Raw genomic sequence first — 12,204 nt, forward strand, 5'->3', positions numbered from 1 at the left:
CGAGCAGCTCTGCCGTCAGCGTAGAATGAGTCTGTTTTGCATGACCCCAGACGCTGTGCCCCTAACGTCCTGCAGGTCTAGATCCACAGCACGGGTGCCAGCCTGCCGTGGGAGCCGAGTCCACACTGAAGAGGGGAAGAGCTGTTCCCTGGGTCACACGCACCGTCACATGCACACTCGTGCCTACAGTTCTGTGTCTAAGAATTCACTTTGTAAAAAACGCAGCACAGACACAGCACCGCTTGCGGTGGGGGGAGGACTTCAGTCCACCTTGGGCAGCTCCGAATGACTCGGACGTTCTCTTCTTATCCTAAGCTGACATTAATTATTATTTTAAGTTGACTTTATTTTCCTAGGCACTACTAGGTTCTCAGCAAAAGCGATCAGAAGGCAGAAATTTCTCATATATGCCCCAGCATCAGCGTTCCTCCCAGACAGGACATCTGTCAGTCAGTGAACCCACACTGACATGTCCTCACCCCCAGAGCCCATGTTTACATCAGGGTTCACCCTTGGTGTTGCCCATCCTGTGGGTCTGGACAACTGCCCAGACAGGGATCCACCGTGACCACAGGGTCACACACAGAAGTGTCACTGCCCAAAGCCCTCCGTGCTCCACCGAGCCATCTCTCCCCTCCCAACCCCCGGTCTTTTTACTGCCTCCAGAGTTTTGCCTTTTCCAGAATGTCATAGTGTCACGGATGGAATCATACTGTGTGACCTTTTCAGATTGACTTTCTTCACTTACTGATATGCACCCAAGTTTCCAACATGTTCTTTAATGGCTTGATGGCTCATTTCTTTTTTTTTTCTTTCTCCTCTTTTGCTGAATAACATTCCATTGTCTGGAATTATCTATTTCACTGTCTGTTCTATCTGTTCACCTTGAAGGGCATCTTGGTGGCTTCCAGGTTTTGGCAATTAGGAGTACAGTTGCTGTGAGCATCCGTATAGAGTTCCCTGTGGACACGTTTTTAACTCCTCGGGGTAAATACCAAGTCGTATGATTGCTGGATCATATGGTGACAATATATTTGGCTTGGTAAGAGACCACCAGTCTTCCCGAGCCGCCAGACCATTCTGCACTCCCAGAAGCGATGAATGTGCTTTCTGTTGCTCCGCGCCCTTGCTAGCATTTTGTGTTATTAGTGTCCTGGAATTTGGCTGTTCTCATGGGTGTAGTGGTGTCTCACTGTTTTAATTTGCATTTTTCCGATGACACATGATGTGAAATATCTTTCCATGTGCTTAGATGCCATCTCTCTATCTTTTTTGGGGAGGTGTCTAGCAAAGTCTTTGCCCCATTTTAAAATCAGTTCGTTTTCTTATTGTTGAGTTTTAAGAGTTCTTTGTATGTTTTGGATAACAGACATTTATCAGACATGTCTTCCACAGGGATTTTCTCCCAGTCTGTGGCTTGTCATTCTCCTGACACTTTCACAGAAGTTTTATATTTAATAAAGTCCAGCCTATCATTTCTTTCATGGATCCTGTCTTCTGTGTTGTATCTAAAAAGTCATTTCCATACCTGAGGTCATTCAGATTTTCTGTTTTATCTTCTAGGAGTTTTACAGTTTTGCATTTTGTGTGTAGGTCTGTCATCCAGTCTCAGTTAATTTTTGTAGAAGGTGTCAGGTCTGTGTCTAGATTCTCCCTTTTTTTAATGTGGACGTCCAGTTGTTCCAGTTCAGTTCAGTCGATCAGTCGTGTCCGACTCTTTGTGACCCCATGAACCGCAGCACGCCAGGCCTCCCAGTCCATCACCAACTCCTGGAGTTCACCCAAACCCATGTCCACCGAGTTGGTGATGCCATTCAACCATCTCATCCTCTGTCGTCCCCTTCTCCTCCTGCCCTCAATCTTTCCCAGCATCAGGCTCTTTTCAAATAAGCCAGCTCTTCGCATCAAGTGGCCAAAGTATTGGAGTTTCAGCTTCAAAATCAGTCCTACCAATGAACACCCAGGACTGATCTCCTTTAGGATGGACTGGTTGGATCTCCTTGCAGTCCAAGGGACTCTCAAGAGTCTTCTCCAACACCACAGTTCAAAAGCATCAATTCTTTGGCACTCAACTTTCTTTATAGTCCAACTCTTACATCCATACATGACCACTGGAAAAACCACAGCCTTGACTAGACGGACCTTTGTTGACAAAGTAACGTCTCTGTTTTTTAATATGCTGTCTAGGTTGGTCATAATTTTCCTTCCAAGGAGTAAGCGTCTTTTAATTTAATGGCTGCAATCACCATCTGCAGTGATTTTGGAGACCAAAAAAAGAAAGTCTAACACTGTTTCCCCATCTATTTGTCATGAAGTGATGGGACCGGATGCCATGATCTTAGTTTTCTGAATGTTGAGCTTTAAGCCAACTTTTTCACTCTCCTCTTTCACTTTCATCAAGAGGCTCTTTAGTTCTTCTTCACTTTCTGCCATAAGGGTGGTGTTATCTGCATAGCTCAGGTTATTGACATTTCTCCCAGCAATCTTGATTCCAGCTTGTGCTTCCTCCAGCCCAGCATTTCTCATGATGTACTCTGTATATAAGTTAAATAAGCAGGGTGACAATATACAGCCTTGACGTACTCCTTTTCCTATTTGGAATCAGTCTGTTGTTCCATGTCCAGTTCTAACTGTTGCTTCCTGACCTGCATACAGGCTTCTCAAGAGACAGGTCAGGTGGTCTGGTATTCCCATCTCTTTCAGAATTTTCCACAGTTTGTTGTGATCCACACAGTCAAAGGCTTTGGCATAGTCAATAAAGCAGAAATAGATGTTTTTTCTGGAACTCTCTTTTTTGATGATCCAGCAGATGTTGGCAATTTGATCTCTGGTTCCTCTGCCTTTTCTAAAACCAGCTTGAACATCTATCTGGAAGTTCATGGTTCATGTATTGCTGAAGCCTGGCTTGGAGAATTTTAAGCATTACTTTACTAGCATGTGAGATGAGTGCAATTGTGTGGTAGTTTGAGCATTCTTTGGCATTGCCTTTCTTTGGGATTGGAAAGTTGTTCCAGTACAATCTGTTGAAAATACTATCATTGCTCCATCGGACTGCCTTTGCCCCTTTGTCAAAGACCCATATTTATGCAGGTCTATTTCTGGGCTCTCTGCTCTGTTCCACTGATCTATCCATTCTTTGGCCAAAACCACACCCTCTTGATTACCACAGCTTTAGTCAGTCTTGAAGTGGGGGCGCTACCAGGCCTGACTTTGTTCTTCTCCCTCAATAGTGAGCTATTCTGGCTCTTCTGCCTCTTGATAAAAATTTTAGAATCATTTTGTCAATTTCTACAAGATAACTTGCTGAGACTTTAATTGAGGTTGCATCGAATCTATAGATTGAGTTGGGAAGAACCGACATCTTGGCAATATTAAATCTTCCTATCCATGAACATGGAATATCTTTACGCTGATTTAGTTATTTTTTAATCAGTCTTGTAGTTTTCCTCATAGAGATCTTTTGTTAGATTCACACCTAAGTATTTCCTTTTCAGCAATGCTAATGTAAACAGTGCTTTTAATTTCACTCTCACTTGTCCTTGCTTGGCTGTAGTGCAGGAGTGACTCCGCACCCCGCAGTACTGTTGTAGCTGCTCTGAGCTCACTTCGGTCCATTCTTTGAGATTTTCTACGTAGATGTCCATTTGCAAACAAAGACAGGTTTTATTTCTTCCATCTCGATGTGTATACCTTTGGTGTTCTTACCTTGTTGCATTAGCGAGGACCTCCAGGGTTGCTGAGAAGCAATGTGAGATGGAACATCTTTGCCTTGTTTATGATCTTAGTGGGAAAGCTCTGAGGTTCTCATGATGAAGTAGATTTAGCTATAGGTTTTCTGTAGAAACTCTATTCTTCTCTATTTCTGATTTATCATGAAGAGTGTTAGAGTCTGTCAGATGCCTTTTCTACTTCAACTAATATATGATTTTCCTTCTTTAGCCTGTTGATCTGATGGATCACTTTGATTGATTTTTGCACGTTGAACTAGCACTGCATACTTGGAATAAATCCATTTGGTGGTGATGGATAATTCTTTTCATACATTGTTGAATTTTATTTGCTAATGTTTTGTTGAGGAATTCTTTGTCTATGCTCATGAGGGATTTTGGTCTATAGTTTTCTTGTATTGCCTTTGTCGAGATCTGGTATCAGGACAACGCTGGACTCAGAATGAGTCAGGGATTAGTTCCTCTGCTTCCATTCTCTGAAAAGAGTGGCGTAATTTTGTCCTTAAATGTTTGGTAGAATTCACCAGTGAACTCATCTGGGCCTGATGCTGTTTTGGAAGACTACTAATTGATTCAATTTCTTTAATATATATAGGCCTATTCAGATTGTCTATTTTTTCTTGCGAGTTTTGGTAAATTTTGTCTTTCAAGGAATTGGTCCTTTTCATCTAGGCTAGCAAATTTGTGAACATAGTACTGTTCAAAGTCTTTTAATTTCCTTTTAATATCTATATGAATTGTATGATCTTCCCTCTTTGATTTCTGGTATTAGTAATTGCGTCCTAACTTTCTTTCCTAGTTAGCCTGGCTAGAGGCTTATTGATTTTATAGATATTTTCAAAGAGAAAGCTTCTGATTTCACTGATTTCTCCTCTATATTTCAATTTCATTAATTTCTGTTCTCATTCTTTTTATTGTTTACTTTAGAAAGCAGCTGTGCTCACCACTATACCACCAACACACACAATGTTTGTTTGTTTTTGTTTTTGCTTACTTTGGATTGGATTTGTTCTTTTCTTTGTCGTTTCCTAGGTGGACGCTTAAATACTGGTTTTAGAGCTCTTTTCTTTACTAACATGTGCACTCACTCGCTGCTATAAATTCTCTTCAAAGCACTGCTTTCACTGTACCCCACACATTTGATATTTTTACTTTCATTTAGTTCAAAACATTTAAAAATGTCTCTTGGGATGGTGGCTCAGATGGTAAAGAATCTGCCTGCAATGCTGGAGACTCAGGTTCCATCCCTGGGTTGGGAAGATCCTCTAGAGAAGGGAATGGCTACCCACTCCAGTATTCTTGCCTGGAGAATTCCACAGAGGAGCCTGGTGGGTTACAGTCCATGGAGCTGGAAAGAGTCAGACATGACGGAAGCAACTAACATGCATTATTTAGAAGTATGCTGCATAATCTCCAAGAATTTGGGGTTTTCTAGTGATCTGTTGGGAGAGGGCAATGGCAACCCACTCCAGTACTCTTGCCTGGAAAATCCCATGGACGGAGGAGCCTGGTGGGCTGCGGTCCATGGGGTCGCTGAGGGTCAGATATGACTGAGCGACTTCACTTTCACTTTTCACTTTCATGCATTGGAGAAGGAAATGGCAACTCACTCCAGTGTTCTTGCCTGGAGAGTCCCAGGGACGGGGGAGCCTGGTGGGCTGCCATCTATGGGGTCGCACAGAGTTGGACACGACTGAAGTGACTTAGCAGCAGGAGCAGCAGCAGTGATCTGTTATTGATTTCTAGTTTGATTCCATTGTGGCCTGAGAACGGACACTGTATAATTTCTATTTTAAAAAATTTGTTAAGGTGTGTTTTATGGCTTAGAATGTGGTTTATCTGGATAAATGTTCTATGTGGGCCTGAGAATATATATTCTGTTGTTAGATGAAGTAGGCCTAGATGTCATTATATCCAGTTGATCGATGGTGTTAATTGAGCTCAAATGTGTCCTTATCAATTTTCTGCCTGTTGGCTCTGTCCATTTCTGATAGAAGGGTGTTGAAGTCTCAACTATGATAGTGCGTTCCTCTGTGCCTCTCTGAAGTTGTCAGTTTCTGCCAAATGGCACTCTGATGCTGCTGTTTGACACATATATCTTAAGGATGGGCTTCCCTGATAGCTCAGTTGATAAAGAATCCGCCTGCAATGCAGGAGACCTTGGTTTGATCCCTGGGTCAGGAAGATCTGCTGGAGAAGGGATAGGCTACCCACTCTAGTATTCTTGGGCTTCCCTTGTGGCTCAGCTGGTAAAGAATCTGTCTGCAATGTGGGAGACCTGGGTTCCATCCCTGGGTTGGGAAGATCCCCTGGAGAAGGAAAAGGCTACCCACTCCAGTATTCTGGCCTGGAGAATTCCATGGACTGTATTGTCCATGGGCTCACGAAGAGTTGGACACGACTAAGCAACTTTCACTCACTCACCGTAAGGATTTTCTGGCGTGTTGGCCCCCTCTTTATCCCTAGTAACTTTCCTTACTCCAAAGTCCACTCTTCCTGGAATTAATATGGCCACTCCTGCTTGTTTTTGGATTAGTGTTAGCATGGTACACTAGTATCCATTTACTTTTAATCTACATGTTTTCATATCTAAAGTGGGTTTCTTATGGACAACATATAAGACTTTTAAACAATTCTTCTGACAGTATCTTGTTTTAATTAGTGTGTTTAGATCTAAACATCTAAACCAAAGTGTTTTCCTTTCGCTCTCTTCTTCCTTTTTCTTTCCTTCCTTCTTCCTCTCCCCGCCTCAACCCCATCTTTTGTGGTTTTAATTGAGCATTTTGTGATTCTATTTTCTCCTTTTTCACTAGTTCTCTCCTGGCGTATCAGTAATACTTTTTTGTGTTTTGTTTTCTTACTTTTTGAAAAATGGCTGCCCTGGAGTTTGTAATACACATTCCCAACTAATCCAACTCTACTTGCAAGTACCATGATACTACTCCGTAGGTAGTATGAGTACTTTATAACAACAAAATAATCCCAACCTCTTCCTCCCACCCCTTATTCCATTTGGTGTCATGAATTTCACTTACACATAACCAAATGCATTGTTTCTACTACTTTAAACTATTACCTGTTATATCAGTTAAGATGAAAAGTAAAGCTTTTATTCTACATTCACTTCCTTCTCCTGTGCTCTTCCTTTGATTATGTTGATTCAAGTTCCTGACCTGTATCATTTTCATTCTCTACAAAAAACATCTTTCAACATTTTTTGCAAAACAGATCTAATGGTAACAATTTCCCTCAACCTTTGTTTGAGGGAGTCTGTCTCCTTCACTGCTGAAGGATAATTTCACAGGGCACAGAATTCTAGGTGGGTGAATTTTTCCCCCTTACTCCACTTTCCTTTGCTCGCCTGGCTTTTGAGAAGTCAGCAGTCATTCTAATCTCTGCTCCTCTGTAGGTGAAGTATTTCCTTCCTCTAGCTTTTTTCACTTTTATTTTTGCTTTTTTGTAGTTTGAAAATTATACGCCTAGGTGTAGTTTTTTTTTTTTTTTTGGTAGGGGGTCAGGTAGCCATTTATCTTGCTTGGTGCACTCTGAGCTTCTTGTATCTGTTTGGTATCTGGTATTAATTTGGGGAAATTCTCAGTCACTACATTAAATATTTCTTTTGTCCCCTTTTTCTCTCCTGGTATTCCTACTACATGCTACCTCTTTTGCAGCTGTCCTGCAATTCCTGGGACAGTGAGAACTTTCCAGTTTTCTTCTTTGCATCTTTGTAGGTTTCTCCTGAGATATCCTCAAGCTCAGAGATTTTTCCTCATCTGTGTCCAGTCTAGTAATATGTCCATCAGAGGCATTCTTAATTTTTGTTAGTGTTTTTACTAGAAACCTCTAGCACTTCCTTCTGGTCTTTCTCAGAACTCCCATCTCTCTGCTCACACTGCCCATCTGCTCTTGCAAGCTGCCTACTCCATCCGTTAGAGCCTTTGACATATTAACCACAGTTATGTCAAGTCTTTGGCCTGATAGTTCCTACACCTCTGCCACATCTGAGGCTAATTCTGATGCTGGCCCTGTCGCTTCCAGCTGTGCTTTCTGCCTTTCGGTGTGTTCTGTAATTTTTTCTTGATAGCCAGGCATGTGTTTGGGGCAAAGAGAGCAGCTATAAGCAGGCCTCTGCGGTGTGGTGGTGGGCTACAGGTACTTGGTGGAGGCCTCAGACCGTCAGTGCAGCTGGGCGTCTGGACCGAGAACATCACACACACTGTTCAGTCTCCCCTCCGCCAGAGGCTGCTGCTGGGCCCTTCCCCTTCCCCAGGTCAGTTAGGCTCTCAGAAGACCCCAGCAGGTCAGCCTCGGGTTAATTAGCTCCCCCTGAGGGCAGGCTTGGTAAGAACACGGTGCTCCTGTGAATTTCAAACGGCTCGATTTCCCCACTCCTGCCAGAAGCACAAAGGGATTTTCCACCAGCATTCACTGTGAGGACCCAGTAGAGCTCCAGGAGATAAAACTCAGCGAAGCGCGGGGGCCCCTTGTGACTGGGGCCCTTGGGGTTTTAACTGGCTTGTCCACACTGAGCCTCCAGCAAACCATCACTTGCAGTGCAAGTGCTCCTGGAGATGCCTGCTCGGGTGATGAAAAATTCTCTGTCTTTGCCTGTCGGTCTCTCCAATCGGGGCGGGGTAGGGGGTGGGCAGCGATTTGCCCTCTGACCTCACTTTTCTTGCAGATCTAAGAAGACCTGTTGATTTTTCAGTTTGTTCAGCTTTTCACCCATTAGAATGGAGTGACGATATCCAAAGTTTCTTACTCTGTTTTTTTAAATTAAAGGAAAGTCACAGCAGTGCATGAGAACGGCTGGCCTGCACGAGCCATGTCCTTACCCCTCCCTGTAAGGTGAGGGGGCTGGACACCTCGACCTCCAAGAGCCCCCAACCAGCAAGCAGCCACAACAAAGTGAGTTTGGATCTCTGCCCTTCAGAGTTGGGCCTGGGACCCTAGCCTGGCCCAGGGCACAGAAGTGTCCAAGCACTCCCCCAGCAGGAAGGCACTTGAGACAACTTAGAAAATTCTCTAGGAAAAACAAACTCTGGGCTCACTTCTGTCTCACCTGCCAAAGGACAGAGACGCTGCATGAAGGTGCCTGGGATGCACCTCTACCCATGTCCTCTGCAGGGAAGAGGCCAGTATGAGCTTGAGGTGCCGGGGCATACGCCTAGAGTGGGATCAGGGGTCAGCAGAGACCTCCATGGGCCTCCACACAGCGTGGGGACCACCTCGGCCTCCTGCCTCACCTTCACCCGGGAGGGCTTATTCCAGGTGCGACTGACCCCTCTAGAAACCAGGCTTGACGGTCACCCCAAGGCTGCCTTCAGGCTGACCGCACCTGCCTCTGGTTGGTGAGACTCAACACACAGCTGCATTAACCCCCTTGTGGTCTGTAATCTGTCCTCAGATGTCACTCCACCCCCACCCTGGCCTATTCAGCAGGAAGCCAGCACTGTTCAAGCTAATTGTGGATCTGGTAAAAAATGATCCGGAAAACAGGCAGGCTACCTCCTTGCCCAGGGCGAGGTGCCCAAAGCAGAAACCAGAACTGTGTAATGATCACACAGCAAGGGCACAGGGCCTTCCCTAACCCTGCCCCCACAGAGAAGGACACATGGCAAGCGCGCCTGCACCTGCCATCCTGAAACCCCAGCCCCCATGGAGGCAAAGGCAAGGAGCCACCTGTCCCTCCACCCCCAGCTCACACCTGGGCACTCCAGCAGCTGCTGGCCTAGGCCACTCACACCACTTCAGATGTTAGCCTCAGTGTTGTTGAGGCTGGGGACCCCAGGAAACGTTGGAGCTGGTGGGTGGGCACAAGCCTGTGAACAGTCAGACAGCCCCTTTCTTTCAAAGGACTTCAGGTCTGGAAACAGACTTACAACCCAAGTCTTCAAATATTAAAAGCAACTTCCAGCAGCCTGTTACTCTCAAAAAAAAATTTTTTATAACAAAAACAAATAGTCAAAACAAACACAGGAAGTTGAAAGATGCTCATACAATGTGCAAGCCCCAGTGTGAGGCATTCACACATGGTCGAAGGTGCAGACAACTCTCAGCAGGTTGTTCCAGGGCCGTGGTGGGGGTGCCAGGCTGAACTCAGGACGTCTCAGACACAGAAAGGTTTGAAGGCTGGGGTGTGAGGAAGAACCTGAGGACCTGAAGTGGAGGAGCTACAGAAGGAGGTGCGGGCGGGTTCAGTACCTGGACAGAGGGGCCAGACAACAGCCACACCTTCAGAATGTCTTTGAACATAAAACTCCAAGTCAGGTGTAATTCTTCTGGCCATTCAACAGGCATTTAACAGTATGGGCGACGGATATAAACTTTTTTGTGTTAAAGAGCAGAACAGCCTGTCAGCCGCGGGCACACAGCACAGGCGACAGCTGGGCACCCTGCTGGGTAGGGCTGTCAGGATCCGGACCCAGGCCGGCAGCACGAGCCCCCAGGGGAGCACGGACAGCGCCCACCTCACTGCGCCCTCAGAGCAGGGCTGGCCCCAAGTGCTCGGAGTAAGTAGGCATCCGCGGTGCTAAGTGTGTGGGAGGCAAGCCGACGGCCCGGTCAGCATTCAGACGAGGCCTTGAGCGCCGGAGCGCTGGCAGCCCCGCGGGGCACGCAGTAAACACGAGCGTGTCATGCCAGAACTGGCTCCGAAGTCCGTGGGTCGTTTATCAGAACAGAGCACGGGCAGCGGCCAGCGCGGCGGGATCAGACGCTCAGCCCGACCTGAGAGGCCGCAGGGCCGCACCGTGCCAGGCGGGGGCGCGGGGGCGCTCGGGGGCGGCCAGGAGCCGCGCTCAGCTCCCGGCCTCTCGTCCGGGCCCCGGGCTTGGGCCTCCGCCCGGGCGCGCCTGCCCAGCTCGCTCTAGGGTCCCGGGCCACACGCCTCACCCGCGGGCGCACCCCCAAACACACCTGGAGAAGGGCGTGGGCCCCGCGCCCTTGAGCTGCAGCTCCCAGCGCTCGCCGGCCTCGGTGCACACCTCGCCCAAGTACATGGCGGCGCCGTCGCCCAGCTGCCCGGCGAACTGGCCGAACTGGTGGCCGCAGTAGCAGTGCGCGGCGGGCTCGGTGCCCGGCAGCAGCGCGTTGCCGCTGAAGAAGAGCGCGGCCTCGGCCTCGCGCGCCTCGCGGGCGGCGGCGGCGGCGGGCGGCGCGCCCAGGCCTAGCAGCGCCAGCGCGGGCTCCGACAGCGCCACGACGCGCGGCCGCCGCAGGGGCTCGGGCCGCGCGCGGCTGAAGCAGGCGCCGGGCACGGGCCGCGGCGCGGACGGGGCGCCCTCGGGGCCGGGCGGCGGCGTCTCCACCGGCAGCGCGCGCAGGGCACGGTTGTCGAAGCGCAGCCCGGCCAGCCAGCGGGGCGCGGGCTCCATGGCGCCAGCCAACGCGGAGCAGCAGGCGGACGGCGGGCGGCGGCCGAGGGGTGGCGGCCGGGTGCGGGCGACCGCGAGCGAGGCCGCTAGCGCTGCGCGGAGCGCGGCCATCTGAGGCGCTGCGGCGGCGGAAGCTCCGCCCCCCCGAAAGGAAGTCCCCCTGCCCCGGAAGCCCCGCCGCCCCGACAGGAAGTCCCTCCCCGGGCTCGCCTCCCGGTTGCCCGGGCCGCGCCTGACTGACAGGGATGCTGCAGTCCGTGGGGTCGCACAGAGTCGGACACGCCTGAGCTGAACCGGACGCTCGCGGAAGCCTGGCTCTGACTGGTCGCGCCGTCCGCCCGCCTCCTTCCCAGGTCCTGCCTGGGGGACCGCGAGGGCCCGGCCGGACCCGGGGGGAGCGCGCGGCGGGGACTGCCCCGCGCCACAGCGGCAGGTCCTGGAGGTCCGCCCTGGGGGGCTCCGGCCCGTCCGGACTGAGCGCTCCGGGCCGGTGACCGTGCCGAGTGACTGCCCCAGGGGACCCTCGGGGTGCCCCGCAGTTCTGCCTGAAGCAGGACCAGCTTTGTTGGGGTCTGGCCCTTGACTGTCCATTGCCCACCGCGCACAGGACAGGGGGGAAAGACGGCGGCGCTGGTCCAGATCTGGCCGGAAGTCAGGGGTCAGTTTCGGGCCAGGAAGGCCCCGGGGTGAAGCCGAAGCCGGGAGCGCGGCCGCTTCCTCCTCTGGCGGGCCGGCGCCTCTCCTCCCGCTGCCCTCTCCCGGTCGGGAGTTGGCGCCCCGCTGTCCCGCTGCCCCTCCGCCCTCCGCCCCTCCGCTTGCCTGTTCGGCCTCTCTCCGGTCACCCCGTGCTTTTCCTTGGCGCTTCTCCTGTTTATTGTGTGTCTTTCTCCTCACCACGCTCTGGGAGGGCAGCAGCTGTGCTGATCCGGGCTGCAGTTCCCCCAGAAACCCCCCTGTGGACGCCCAGGAGGCCGGGGCGGGCACGGGGTGGGGAGGGCCAAGCCTGGCCTCGAAGGGTCCGCCCCAGGTGAGGAGTTGGGGTCAGTGTGCAGAGTGACTCCGGGGTCCAGTTCAGAAGAGCCTTGCCTGGAGAGGGTGGT

General features: G+C 49.9%; 1 protein-coding gene across 1 annotated transcript in view; it reads right to left on the bottom strand.

Annotated features, from left to right (window-relative positions):
• SELENOO (selenoprotein O) overlaps positions 1–11,238 on the bottom strand; it is a 20,651-nt gene extending 9,413 nt beyond the window's left edge. The window contains exon 1 of the mRNA XM_055559489.1: positions 10,647–11,238. Within this exon, the coding sequence (XP_055415464.1) occupies positions 10,647–11,215 (569 nt within the window). The 5' untranslated portion in view covers positions 11,216–11,238. The remainder of the gene's footprint in view (positions 1–10,646) is intronic.
• Between the last annotated feature and the right edge of the window lie 966 nt (positions 11,239–12,204).

The sequence above is a fragment of the Bubalus kerabau genome, chromosome 1, assembly GCF_029407905.1.
Source record: "Bubalus kerabau isolate K-KA32 ecotype Philippines breed swamp buffalo chromosome 1, PCC_UOA_SB_1v2, whole genome shotgun sequence".
Classification (NCBI taxonomy): Eukaryota; Metazoa; Chordata; class Mammalia; order Artiodactyla; family Bovidae; genus Bubalus; species Bubalus kerabau.